This window comes from Protobothrops mucrosquamatus, unplaced genomic scaffold, assembly GCF_001527695.2.
Source record: "Protobothrops mucrosquamatus isolate PMUCROS unplaced genomic scaffold, P.Mucros_1.0 scaffold_4, whole genome shotgun sequence".
NCBI classification, from domain to species: domain Eukaryota; kingdom Metazoa; phylum Chordata; class Lepidosauria; order Squamata; family Viperidae; genus Protobothrops; species Protobothrops mucrosquamatus.
Genome location: NW_015386080.1, coordinates 1,717,119 through 1,731,474, shown reverse-complemented (window position 1 = coordinate 1,731,474; position 14,356 = coordinate 1,717,119). Strand labels below are relative to the sequence as shown.

At 39.3% G+C, this 14,356-nt stretch overlaps 1 protein-coding gene across 1 annotated transcript in view; it reads left to right on the top strand.

Annotated features, from left to right (window-relative positions):
• The window catches only part of CASP6 (caspase 6), a 17,638-nt gene extending 3,872 nt beyond the window's left edge, over nucleotides 1–13,766 (top strand). Inside the window, exons 2-8 of the mRNA XM_015811214.1 lie at nucleotides 3,518–3,559; nucleotides 5,123–5,165; nucleotides 6,462–6,614; nucleotides 8,707–8,783; nucleotides 10,147–10,322; nucleotides 10,821–10,980; nucleotides 13,507–13,766. Of these exons, the coding sequence (XP_015666700.1) occupies nucleotides 3,518–3,559; nucleotides 5,123–5,165; nucleotides 6,462–6,614; nucleotides 8,707–8,783; nucleotides 10,147–10,322; nucleotides 10,821–10,980; nucleotides 13,507–13,745 (890 nt within the window). The 3' untranslated portion in view covers nucleotides 13,746–13,766. The remainder of the gene's footprint in view (nucleotides 1–3,517; nucleotides 3,560–5,122; nucleotides 5,166–6,461; nucleotides 6,615–8,706; nucleotides 8,784–10,146; nucleotides 10,323–10,820; nucleotides 10,981–13,506) is intronic.
• Nucleotides 13,767–14,356: the final 590 nt, after the last annotated feature.

The following is a 14,356-nucleotide window of genomic DNA, read 5'->3' as shown; positions in this document are numbered from 1 at the left end:
CCTAGGGCAATTTTTAAGAGGGGTTTTTAGAGGGGTTTTTAATCATATTTTAATCCGACAATTTAAATATTTCATTTTAATTAATTTTAATTCTGTGATTGTTATTGGTGTTTTTAATTGATTGTCAGCCGCCCTGAGTCCGCAAGGAGAAGGGCGGGATATAAATTCGAATAATAAATAAATAAATAAATAAATAAATAAATAAATATGTGTATATATGTAGGTCTTTGTGTATATATATGTGACTGACTCTCATGGTAAAAGAAAAAAGACAGACACAAAGCTGCCTCGGAATGAGAGTCGAGAGAGAAGAAATCCAAAGAAGCAAAGTGAAAGTCTCTCTCCCTGGCTCCCCTTTATTAGCATACATCAAAGCAAATTGCAGGCAGAAGGCTTTTGCAGGCAAGGGGGGGGTGAGGGTTACAACAGTGGGAGTTTAGGAGGTTAGAGACAGCGAAGGTTTTACAAAATGTATCTTATCTAATACATGGCATATTCTGCTAACGGTTCACAGTAAAAGTTGCCATTGTTGTTCATATTGGAAGGTCTTATCAGGAAGTGACAATATTACAACTTGCATAAACAGCTTTCTTGACATGTCCCTTTGTTCTCTGTCCTTCACTACCTTACGCATATGCAGTTGCAGATTGCAACCTAACACGTAGGCACAATTAGTATAGGATTAAGCTTGCTGAAGGTTACAAGATGGAGTGACTTATGCTATATTCCAACATATATATATATATATGTATGTATGTATGTATGTATGTATATGTGTGTGTGTGTGTATGTGTGTATGAATACGGGAGAGCGGGGGGGCTCTATGGCCCGACCGTTAAACGGCCATATAGGCATATATGTAGTTTCTTTCAACCTTTAACCCTTACTTTGATGATGTCAACAGGAGATTGACGAAAGCTCAGTGATTAAAAAGGTTCTTTTGTATCCTGGATTTCAGTAGCTTTATTGTTTTTAATATGTATGTATGTATGTATGTATATATAATGTGTAGTTGTTTTATGTGTGTGTGTGTGCACCCACGCACATACATATGCATATACATACAGTACATACATGCATAAATATACATATATATACATATATATATATATATACACACACACATATATATATATATATGTATGTTTTCTGAGGTTTTCGTGGGTGTTTGTATGTAGGTCTTTGGTTATTCGGGTTTTCTCCCGCGTAAAATTGGAAGTGTCTTGACTTTGTCGAAACGTCGCCAAGACACTTCCAATTTTACACGGGAGAAAACCCGAATAACCAAAGACCTACATATAACATATAACCAAAGACCTACATCTACTGTCGTTGTACATCTTTTAACATATATATATACATGTTTTCCAAAATTTGAATTGCTAACAAAGAATTAAGGGAGTACTGGGATAGCTATTTCAAACCTTATTTGGTTCTCATCAGCCAGACATACCCTTCTGAGATTCGAACCTGGGCTGTCTGCATGTTAAGCAGAGATGTTAGCCACTAGGCCACAGGCTCTTTCTCACTTTGTTAGCTACAAGAGACAGGGGAAGAGGATGAATGCTTTTTTCTTTTTTTAGAGCACCCTGTCGGCCCAAATATGGGAAAGAGAAGTCGTCTTGAATATATATATATTCAAGAAGATAATCGAACACCAGGATAAAATACACCAGGATAAAATACAAACAAAACTATTTTAATACACTTAGCTTTCATCGGCTAACTGCCAACGTCGTCAGAGTAAAATGCCAGGTGTTTTGGGAGCTTGCTTATAAAGCCAGCTGTTTTTGCATTCTGCTCATGGAGCGAGTTACCAGTCTGCCCGCCCCAATTGGCCGTATTGTTTCTAGCTATCCCGCATCAGTCTGAGTGTTCTTAAACTCAGGGATCATTTCCTCCCTTATGGTTGCTCTCTTTGTCTGCCTGGTTTGTGTCCAAGTGCCTGTTGCTGTGGGTTGGTTCCCTAATGCTTCCTGTCCTATGGGCACCCCACCTTTTGGCTGTGCCCTGGCCCCCCTCCTTAGTTCTTTCACAGGATGCACTGGAGATTCCTTCCTTTCGGCAGTTGTAGTTCTTTGTCGCATGGGCCAGCCGTTCCAATCCTGCATGGCTGGCGCTCGTTGCCTTCATCGCAAGTTGTTACGTTGTTCCTCCCACTCCCTTAATGCCTGATAAGCAGGCAGTAGGTCTGTGTGGCGATTGATTGAGTGTCCGTCAGATAGCCAGGCCTCCTTAAGTAGTCGGTTGCCCTTGGTGGTATCCTGGGCAATGGTCTCCGTCCCCACAAGGTCGAATGTACGGTTGCAGCTGGCCATATGTGCTCATACTTGTGAACGTTGTTCCTGCCGTCTGATGGCCAACTCATGCTCGTGAATCCTGGTCCTGAGCCATTTGGTCGTATTCCCAACACAACTGCAGTGGCAATTCTCGCATTTTATTCTATATACCACTGAGGATCTTTCTTCATTGGGGAGAGGCTCTTTGGGATGCATTACCTTAGCACGCAGGGTTTGGTCTGGTTTATGGGTTTATATATATAAAACCAGCTGTTTATTGTTAAAAATCTATATAAATAAAAATGTAAATGTTTGTTTGTTCAAAATCTTAAATCTCTGAAAGTTCTTCACCGATTGCTTTGAAATTTTGACACAACGTTGCATTCGAATACGCACGTGTTTTTATATACCTACTATTATATAGATGTCACACCTGTGACAGGTAAAACATGCTTTTTTTTGAAAAACAGCGCCATCTGTTGGACGTAAAAGCAACACACGCTACGATTTTACAATTCCATTTCAATGTTTCCGATTTATGAATGGAACAACAAAAAATATTGTATACCCACAAGCATTGTGAAATTAAACATATTAGAAACGTGCGCTTTCTCTTTTCTTTCTTTTCCATTTAACCAGACTGAGCCACAGCAACACGTGGCCGGAATGTCGATCATTTTTTTATTTTTGTGATAAATGTTATGATTTTTATTGGAATCGAAAACGACCAGGTAACGGTCACAGTAGTCTCACTGACAATCCCCCACTCCTCAAAAGAATATTTGGAACGACTGAGTCATAAGACGGGTAACTTGCACATTATCCCGACAGACAGGATTGGCCGCCATTAACGGAGTTAACAAGGGCCTCCCCTCGTTTGCATTCCAGTTTTACAGCTTTCTTTCCTCCCATTATTCCTTTTTCTGTCCTTCCCATATATACTTACACACATACACACACACACATATATATGTATGTATGTATATATGCATGCATGGATGGATAAAGCAACTATATAACAGACTTCAACATATAAGTAATCAGCTCAGAATTGAAATCTTTATTGTGTATCATATACTTCTCTGATGCAATCTGAGTTGTTTTTTCTAATGTTATGTTCAACTTTGGATGAAAAAATCAAATAATTTATGCTTGTAATAACATCTTAAATTAATTAATATTGACAGAACATTTCTTTCTGTCAAGAAAGATACTCATTCTATTGTTTTCTACTGTAGAAGAAATCCACGTGGATAGCAAGAACATACTACAGTGCAAAGGTAAGGTACTCAGCATTTTTTCAAAATATAATTGACACTTAAATCTTTGTAAATGGCAACATAATAGGGGAAAAAGCAAGAGTTTGAAACCATCCCGTCATTATGAGGAATGCTTATGTTTACATGACATGGTGATCCTTTGAATTCGCTAATTGTGTGGCCCAGCAACGCACAAAAATTAGCATCTGGAAAGATTGGTTGACCACTGGTCATGTTTTTGGTCCTCCCAGATATTCACAGCTGAAATGGTGGTAGCTGAAATTTCTCTCTGAAATTTCTTTTCATTTTAATTAAATTCTTTTAATTTCTTTTTTTCTTAGAGGGAACAAATAATTAAAAGTCCACATTGGCACAATTTTAGTTGACACCACTAGAGCCAGAATTGTGGGTACATCCACATAAGTGTCTCATTTCTGTCTCTTTCCCGCCTCCCATATGACTCTGAGATGAAAAACAAAAGGCCTAGAACTGGCGTAGAACAGTGATGGCGAACCTTTTAGAGACCGAGTGCCTAAACCACAACCCAAAACCCATTTATTTATCACAAAGTGATAAATAAGCATTTATCATCAGCATTGTGGTGCCCTCGGGGGGGGCATGGGGGCGTGGGCCACTGGGTGGTCATGGTTCCAGTTGTCACGGCAGACTGGGTGGGCATGGTTAGGGTGGGCATAGCCACCTCGATGTTGCTCATGGGGGGGGATGCCTATGGGAGCCGGGCAAGGTTGGGGGAGATCCAGGGGATGTCTGGCAGATGGGGAGGTGGGCAGGAGGCCCAACATAGATGGGGGGAGGCATACAATCCTAGCTGGAACTGGGGGGTCATGGTGCTGATAGGGATTCGGCTTTTCCTTCTCGGGGTGGTCTTTGGCTTGCTGGGTGTGGGCGTGCTCTACCAACTCTACTCGAGCTTGCTAGCTGGCTGCTTCCCCTCCTTTGTGTTGGGTGGGGCTGCCGCTCCAGGTGGCAGCGGCCTAATGGACCTGCGCAAGCTGCTGGCAATGGCAACGTGCGTGCCCACAGAGAAGGCTTTGAGTGCCGCCTCTGGCACGCGTGCCATAGGTTCGCCACCACTGGCCTAGAATTTCTTTCTCTTTCTTTGCTTCAGTAATTGATATTGAGAGAGGCTGTTAACGTTCAACGGAGTTTACATACCAACAGGAATTAGTGGACTAGAAGAGTGATTAGTTTAATCTCAAACAAGGCTATTTGGGGTCCAGTCTAGTTTCTGTGGATTAATTGAGTTATTTAATTGTATGTCCGGATGGAAGAAGGACTACAACTTTTGTTCCTCGTTATGTAAAATTAGCTTGCTTATTTTAAAGTAAATTAAGTACAACTTTTTTAATTTGTCTTTTTTTTTTTTGATTACTTACATTTTTTATGGATTTCCATAAAATACATTCCCCTAAGAAAATATGCTTTTGCAGTGAAAACATCTTTAAAATATATTTTAAAAATAGGGCAAAAATGTAAATATATTGTTATACTTGCACATTTTTTTATCATGTAGAACCTAAATTATTTTGATTTATTTATGTTTAAATTGTTTTCTATTTACAGATGAGCAGCAAAACCTCACTGAAACAGATGCCTTTGGTGAAAGGTAATCTTTTCCAAGTCAGGAGATTTTGCAGGGTTTTTTTCTGATAACCTTTTTCTTATAACCTTATCACCTTTTCTTATAATTATGTATGTAGTTTTATTTACATATTAAATACAACAGAAAAATAATAGTGATTAATACCAGTGAGCAATAAACAAGTCAGACAAAATAGAATTTGTGCATTATTCAATAAAAATAATAAAAAACATGTAAATCTTCAGAGTAAGAAGATTATCTGTTATTCATTGCCAGGTAAGGACAGGAAAAGAGACAATATGAGGTACTGTTAAGGCATGGGTCCCCAACTTGTGTGCCATGGCCCAGTACCACTGGGCCCCATGAGTGGCTGGTCAATGTGTGCCGTGAGTGTTGGGGGTGTTCACAGCCCCACTCACACGAGCACTCCTGTCACTGTGAGCATTGCGGGTGCTCGCAGCCCCACTCGCGCGAGTGCTCACGGTCCCACTCACGTGAGCAACGGATGTTCTTGCACGTGTACACACGCATGCATTTGTTTACACCCCCCCACAAAACCATCCTTTCTTTCTCCCTCCCCCCCTGCTCCGGGCTGCCAACCCTTAAAAGGTTGAGGAACTCTAGGGTAAAGTATTAGACCAAGATCATAGAGACTAATATTCAAATCCATCCTTAACCCTGGAAACTTGATAGATGCCTTTGGGCCACCTACTCAATAAATGAATATGGATAGAGTACAAAACTAAGGGCCCTTCTGAAAGTACATTTAAAATATTTGACTACATGAAGAAAATGAACCAGAATCAAATCACTAAAGAAATATATGAAGGAAATCATGAAGAGGAAGACTAAGAAAGCCATGGTTGCATGGAGTAAAAATCCTAAAAAGAAGCAACTGGCAAAGTTAAAGAACAAAGTATGAACATGGTGGAAAGAAGCATAGTTCCCAAGGACAGAAAGGTGTGGAATTATAATGAATGGTGCTGATATAGTGTAGTTTTAACTACAGTACTTTTTGTTTTATGTCTTTAATTTCTTTGGTTTAATATTCCTTTTGCCTTTTTGTACTCTGTATAATGCTGCTTATCCTAAATGGGAATAGTATGATTGGCATGTATGTAGGTAAATACCAAAAATGTACCTATAATGATAAAGGTTACACTTCTTGTAAATCAAATCAAATTAAATTATTTAAGATTTGCACTAATTGTACAGTTCTTTGAATCTAACTACTGACTTGCTTAAATATACAGATGGGTTTATATGAATGAGAAAGACCTACGTTTATTAACTGGGCTACCTTTTTTTTTTTTTTTGCAGGATCAGCCAGCTCTTTGATCCATCTGTGGAATACAAAATGAAACACAAGAGAAGAGGAGTTGCTTTGATTTTCAATCATGAGAGGTTTTTCTGGCACTTAGCATTACCAGAGAGACGTGGTACTTGTGCTGACCGAGATAATCTGAACCGCAGGTAAAGCAATCGTTGTTCAGCGTATTTTCTTTTACACCGAAGCAGAAAAATCCAAAGACATTTCCAAAACTACTTCCATTTTTTAAGAAATTGTGTGTCAAGGGAGAAAGTATTCCATGAGGTAATGCAAATTGTCAGATCTTTAGGATATAGGTAAAGAATTTTGAAAGTTTTACAGTAGGAATGGATTTAACATGAATCAGGATCTAATAGTTGTTCTTTGGCTGATTTGCAATGATAACTCTCAGTTATCAATAAATTAAGTCCCGTCCCTTCAATTACCAGCTAAATGACTTCTGCTGCTTGAATTAATATATTTATCCAAATAAAAGGCAATACTAAACCGAAGTTGACATTCTCCACCACAAAGCAAGATCAGACAGAAAAGCCTCATCTGTACAGCTAGCCCTCAACTTACAACCATTTGTTTAGTGACTATTCGAAGTTACAACAGCCACTGAAAAAAGTGACTTATGACCATGGTTCACATTTATGACCATTGCTGCATCCCCATGGTCATGCAATCAAAATTCGGATGCTTGGCAGTATCCCAGGGTCACGTGATCACCTTCTGCGACCTTCTGACAAGCAAAGGGAAGCCAGATTCACTTACCAACCGTCTTACTAACTTAAGAGTGCACCGATTCACTTAACAACTGTGACAAGAAAGGTCATAAGACTTGGGGCAAAACTTGCTTAATAACTATCTTGCTTAGCAGTGGAAATTTTGGGCTCAGATTTGGTTGTAAGTTGAGAACTACCTCTTTATTTTAGTACAATGTTTCTCAAACATGGTAACTTTAAAATGTGTGAATTTCAACACCCAGAATTCCCCAGCTAACACAGTATCTGAGGAATTTTGGGAGTTGAAATCTAGACCTTTTTAAGACAGCACCATTAAAAAAAATACTTTCACTATATTCTCTTTCATTCATACACTGTTTGGAGGAAAACGGGAAAACGGTCCCCAAAATGGAACAGCTTTGAGCTCAGATCAGTTCTGGTACTCACGATGGTTAGAGTTTGTTTCAGACTTTTCATCTGCAGAATCAACCCCATCTCGCATGTCTGACACAACTCAGCTGTGCTTTTTTTTTAACTTGGAATCCCACTCAGGGTTATGACAATATATTATATAAATTGAGAATGGCCTATGGAACATGTCCAACTTCCTTTCTGTGACTTCACATTCCAAGGATGATGGTGCATGGGAAAGGGAATGGGGCAGAAATAATATGTCTTTATGATAAAGAATGGTTTTTGCAGTGTAGGGTTACTAGAAAACGTTGAAGGAATCCCAGGGTTTTCTCAAACATAACTCTGATCTACAGTATCATAGGCTGATGCTAAATATCTACATGAATGCTCTTTAGGTTAGAATAGACATGTCAAACTTGTGACTTCACATGACGTCACACAACATTTTGCCATTGCTGGCAATGGGGTGGGCGCGGCTTCCGCATGACGTGTCTGGCCTGCGGGCCGGCAGTTTGACACCCCTGGGTTAGAACATGTGAATAGTTGCCATAATTAGCTGTGCAATTTCAGTACTGATTATATAATTTATAAATCTATAAAAGGACATGGGCATAGATTGTCTGAAAGATCACGTCTTTAAATATTCCTGGCCAATGTTTCAGAAGCTCACATGCTGAGATATAAGGTCGGTGGATAAGGCAATGAAAGAAACTACTTGCAGAATTCTTTTCTCAAGGAATTTTTCTAATCCTAACTGTACTTACTAATGTCAAAAAGTACAAATTTTAAAAGTTTTTTGTTTGTTTTTTAAGGTTACAGGTAGAAAATTACTGATACTAAGTATTTTATCTGTTCTTAATATGGTTGAGTGTATTTTAGTTACATTTATATTTTAATTTGGAACTCAATCTGTTTCTGTGGACTGAAAAGGTAGATTCTTCTTTTTTCTGGAGTACTCATAGCATAATAATGTGGTAAGTGGTGTTTCAGTGAATTTCTAAAGCTGGCTGGTTAGATAATGTTGCATCCTCTCAGAGGTCTAAATATTAATATGTGAGTTAATAAGAATATATGAATATGATTCTAGAGTGAAATAATGTTCTGTTTAAAATAGTTTGACTGAACTTGGATTTGAAGTGCAATGTTTCAATGACCTTAGAGCAGAAGAAGTGCTGCATAATATTCATGATGGTAGGTAAAGTAAGTTTATTTGCCTGTAGATGCTTGGCTATTGGTTGTATTTTATTGGTAAAATTCTTAATATCAAAGTTACTAGTGAAGAAAATAATTATTGCTAGTGAAGATATAATTTATTGAACTTTAGGAGAGCCAACCAGAGAGAAAGAGCTGGATACTTTTTGTTTTTTCCTCTCAGGCCTGACCTCTTAAGCTATTCATATTCCTCCTATCATGTTTGTTATTAATTGCTGAATTATATGTTTGTGCTGATAAGCCGAAGTTTCTCAACCTTTTAAGTTTTTTTAAAAAATTCTTTTGTTTTTACACTGTAATGTTTTTTCATTTTTAAAACTAAAAATTAATAAACATTTTAATTTTATGACGAATTTAGTAGGGTTTGCAAAATTCACCAGTTGAGAAACAGAATGTTCTGGAAAATTCGAGAGCATTTTGTTCTTCCAAATCATCCTGAACCTTCTCCAGATTATGCTATTCCAATACTTCTGTGGGTTATGGAAGTAAATTCTGTCGAATTGGAAATCATTTGAACTGTTTCAGTCATTTCATTTCAAGTGAAACAGGCCTGGTTGGAACTGGATCACTCTAGATCAGGGGTAGGCAACCTTGGTTCTTTTATGACTCATGAACTTCAGCTCCCAGAATTCCTGAGCTAGCCATGCTGGCTCAGGAATTCTGGGAGTTGAAGTCCATGAGTCATAAAAGAACCAAAGTTGCCTACCCCTGATCTAGATCATCACCAGTTCAGAGGATTTACTTCAGGAAACTGGCCCAAAACAACAAGGTTAGGGGGAAATTCAGCAAATTGGTTTTCTGAAAGGTTTCATTTCCCATTTGGTGAATTTTGCACCTCTCTAATTTTTAGGAAATAAGGTGGAATATAAGCTTTTAAGATGTCTTTGCTGCTATCTGCTACGTAAAAGGAAGCAGAAAGAGCACAGGAGGCTGTAAGGCAGGGGTAGTCAACCTCGGCTCTTTTATGACTTGTGGACTTCAACTCCCAGAATTCCTGAGCCAGCTAAGCTGGCTCAGGAATTCTGGGAATTGAAGTCCACAAGTCATAAAAGAGCCAAGGTTGACTACCCCTGCGTAAAGTCTCAAAAGTAAGCAATTATGGTATCTGATGAGATGGTTTAAATGATGTAGTAGGCACTGAGGAATAATGGAGTACCAATTGATTTTTCAATTTCTAAATCCAGCTCTGAATAAAATTAACTATTTGCTTAGCATGTGGGAAAACTGGATTGATTTATGTCCAAAGTAAGCCAAAGGAAGTTTATACTTTACTATTTTAATAGCCACTAATATAAAAAAATAACCTGTGTGTGTAGATAAATTGCATCATTATTTTTTGTAGTGTCCACAGATCAACATGAAGATGCAGACTGCTTTATGTGTGTTTTCCTGAGCCATGGAGAAGATAACCATGTTTATGCTTATGATGCTAAAATACAGATACAAATGCTGACCAATATGTTCAGAGGTGATAAATGCCCTGGCCTGATAGGGAAGCCAAAAATATTCATAATTCAGGTGAGATGGCGGAGTTTTTGAATCCACAGCACTCAAGTATTATACCATAATTTTAAGTAAAATAACTTTCTTTCTTTAATTCTGACGGTATATAATTTCCATAGTGAAAATTTACGTTTGAACTTCACAGTCTAAACCACGTAAATCAGTTTTGTACCATATGAAGGTGTATAGATGTGAACACCTTGGATTGAAGGTTCTCCAAAATGGAAGTTTCATACATTTTTAATGTGTCCATGACTGGCAATTTGTAGTGGGAAAATGGGTGGGTGGAAGAAGAATCACCTTAGATTTTGTTCGTTACACAAGGGTCCTTGTGTAAGAATAGACTTCACCTTAAAGAAAATTCAAAACATCACTGGTATCTATAGCAGTGCATAATTGAAGGCATTTATTTGTTCAATCATTTAAGTGAACTTTTCTGGATCTACAACGGAGGGTTGGTATTTATAAGTGATTTCAGATCCTGGATTTCATTTCCAACATCTCAAATTTTAGGCATGCAGAGGAGATAAGCATGATGATCCAGTCTTGGCTCATGATACAGTGGATAGTGTTACAGATCGCTCACTCGATAATGAAACTACATTTGATGCTGCTGCAGTTTATACTTTACCTGCTGGTGCTGATTTCCTCATGTGTTATTCTGTGGCAGAAGGTAAAAATCAATGTTATCCTAGAAAAAAAAATGTTTAACCTTGTTGTGGCTCCGTCCGGTGGGTCCCTCTCATCAGAGGAGGAAGGCTCTGAACATGACGGAGAGGAGATGGCTAGGCCTCTCTCTCCCGGCCCTTCCCCTCTGGTGCAGCCTTCGGTGCTTTCCGACAGCGAGGAGTTTGGCCAGGAGCCCGGTGTTTCTGAGATTGGCCAGGAGCCCGGTGTTTCTGGGATTGGCCAGGAGCCCGGTGCTTCTGGGATTGGCCAGAAGCCAGGTGCTTCTGGGATCAGCCAGGAGCCAGGTGTATCGGACTCCAACGAGGATACGTCTTGGCTGCTAGGTGCGGTCGCAGCCTTTCTCTTCGCACGCGTCGTCGCCTGTGCAGCACGGTCTATTAAGTCGACTCAGTGACCCGGTGTGGGGTGACCGATATATTCGTTCCCCACACCGTACACTTCAAAGCACTGAGACAATTTTTGATGGATATTCGGTCGCACGCTCTCTGGCAAGTCATTGTGGAATTATCTTTGTTTGCGGTGTGTTATCAGTAAAGGCTTGGCAGGCAGCTACGCAGTTGCTGCCAAGGAATTCATTTGCCTTTGTGCCGAGCAGTTTTTCAGGCCTCGGCTGCCTGGTTGGGGGGTGTGGGTCGGACGGGGGACAGAACAAACCTCATCATCAAGCGAGTAATAGTTTCTTAAAGAAAATTTGCTTTGATGTATCATTTATTGGTTATTTGTGCTATACATTGAATAGATACTGACAATCAAGTTTTTTTATATTTACTAAAATCCTCCAAAAGCTAATAAAAAACAAACCAAAGAGGTGGCTCCTTCTCAAAACTAATCAGTAAATAAAAAATGGCAGATAGAAATTGAATCTGCAAGAAGTGGTGAGGAACTTATCATTAATGTGTAAATCACATCTGGCACTTCTTTCCCACCAGCGTGGTGTCAGTTATCAAAATTTCCATCACAGCAGAGCACATATTAACTATCCTTGCCTAAATAGCAAACTAAATCAAGAAACAAATCTTTAGGGATTTATTTTTATTTTTATTAAATTTATACGCCCACAATTCTAGGGGGCTAACAACCAAATAATGCAGTATAGCTGTAATGTAAGGTTTTCATGCAGTATGAAGACCCAGCTTCCTAATACTTTCTTGTTGCAGATGCGTGCAATGAGTGCAGAACTTTGATTATGATATTTAGGTGACAAATTCATGAATGGCTTATACCAGTGATGGCGAATGTTTTAGAGACCGAGTGCCCAAAAACCACCCCGCCACCCTATCCCCCCTCTGCTGTGCCCGCTGGGCCACCCACCACCTCCACGGCCTGCCACAGATTACCCAGGCAGCCCAGCAGTGACATGACCACGCCCTCTGCCCGTGCCCCGCAGGATCATCTGCGTGTGATGGGGCACAAGGGTGGAGTCTTGTCCCCACTTCCCGGCTACCATGTCCTTGGCTGCAGTGCTCCATGTGGGCTGTGTCCGGGGGCGACTTTCCTCCGGGGGGGCTGCTGGTGAGGAGGGGCCGTGGAAGGAGGCGGGGCTGGGGCGACGGTGCGTGTGCCCACAGAGAGGGCTCCGAGTGCCGCCTCTGGCACGCGTGCCATAGGTTCGCCACCACTGGCTTATACTAACTGGGGCTGCAGATCAAAATAGGCTAAAATGGTGTTACTAGTTCGTGGCTTGGCACTGCTCAAATGAATGCAGCTACAGTAAGGAGTCTTCATCTCCCATTGCTTTTTAAATTCACTTTAGAGAATGTCATTGAGAACACTTTCTCCTATGGCCCTTAATCAGCTTCCCTGCTCAGCTCGACAAAGGCCACCATTAAGATAATTGGACTTCTTTACATGCAATATCTATTAGTAAAATATAGCAGAACTGGATCAGCTAGTATTATCTATACAGGTATTCCTCGACTTACAACGGTTCATTTAGTGACCGTTTGAAGTTACAGTGGCATTGAAAAAAGTGACTTATGGCTGTTTTTCACACAAACATTGCAGCATCCCTATGGTCATGTGATCAAAATTCAGATGCTCGGCAACTGACTCATGATAGTTGTAGTATCCCAGGGTCACGTGATCACCTTTTGCGACCTTCCGACAAGTAAAATCAATTAACTTAACTGCAGCAATTCACTTAACTGTGGCAAGAAAGGTCGTAAAATGGGGCAAAACTCACTTAACAAATGTCTCACTTAGCAACAGAAATTTTGGGCTCAATTCTGATTGTAAGTCGAAGACTACCTGTACAAACAGATAGTTAATAAAAGGAGAGAGTTAGATGATTTGGGGATAGATAAAAATCCCCTAAAATTATTTTTGCCAAGCAAAGATACTATAAATGTAAGAAAAATTTCAGAAAACTGGCACATTAAAAAAAGCTCAAGAAAAAAAAATCAACCTTTTTTCCCAATATTTTTTTGCTTACTTAGTAAATTTAGATAAAAAAAACTAAAGCTAATTTCTTGACACAGTAATTTAATCCTTTCTCCCCCTTTCCCAATAGGTTTCTACTCTCATCGGGAGACTGTATATGGTTCTTGGTATATTCAAGATCTGTGCGAGATGATACGAAAGTATGGTGGTTCCCTGGAATTCACAGAATTGCTGATGCTTGTTAACAGGAAGGTATCACATCGCAGGGTAGATGTGTGCAAAGATATTCAGGCTATAGGGAAAAAGCAGATCCCTTGCTTTGCTTCAATGTTAACTAAAAAACTGTATTTCTGCCCCAAATCATCATAGCACGGTCAAGTAAATATTATTTTTGGGTGCGGAGGTGGTGGGTGGTGGTGGTGTAGTCTGCAGGACTCAAAGCAAATCATACAGTACTGTTGAAATAGATCAATTTTATATTTACTTATCTGAAAATTTGCTCCATTAGACTCAATGAGACTTGGTTCTGAATAGACATATAGAATTGCACTGATAATTTAAAATGTATGTTTAGTTAGTATAGAGTCTATTACTTTACCTAAACTGAGAACTTCAGGAGATGGTGAATTAAAATGGTTAGATGAACAGATCTGTGCAATAAAATCACAGCCAATAATTGCAGGTTCTAAATGGCAAACAGAAATACAAATTCTACATTACAAATTGAAAAAAAAACTGTGAAGTTTAACAACTCAGGCAGAAATACTTTTATACAGCCTTTGAAATATTCTGCTTACCCTCAGGGAGTTTGAAAAATAAGTTCAGGCTTGACATTGGGATAATAAAGGAATAGTTAATCAAAAGTTAGCTGTCTTTAGGTTTACATTCCATAATGGATTTTAATAATGGATATTTTGTACGAATGGCTACATTTTTATACCTTTGTTTTAACACAGTAATTGTCTTATGAGAATCATTTT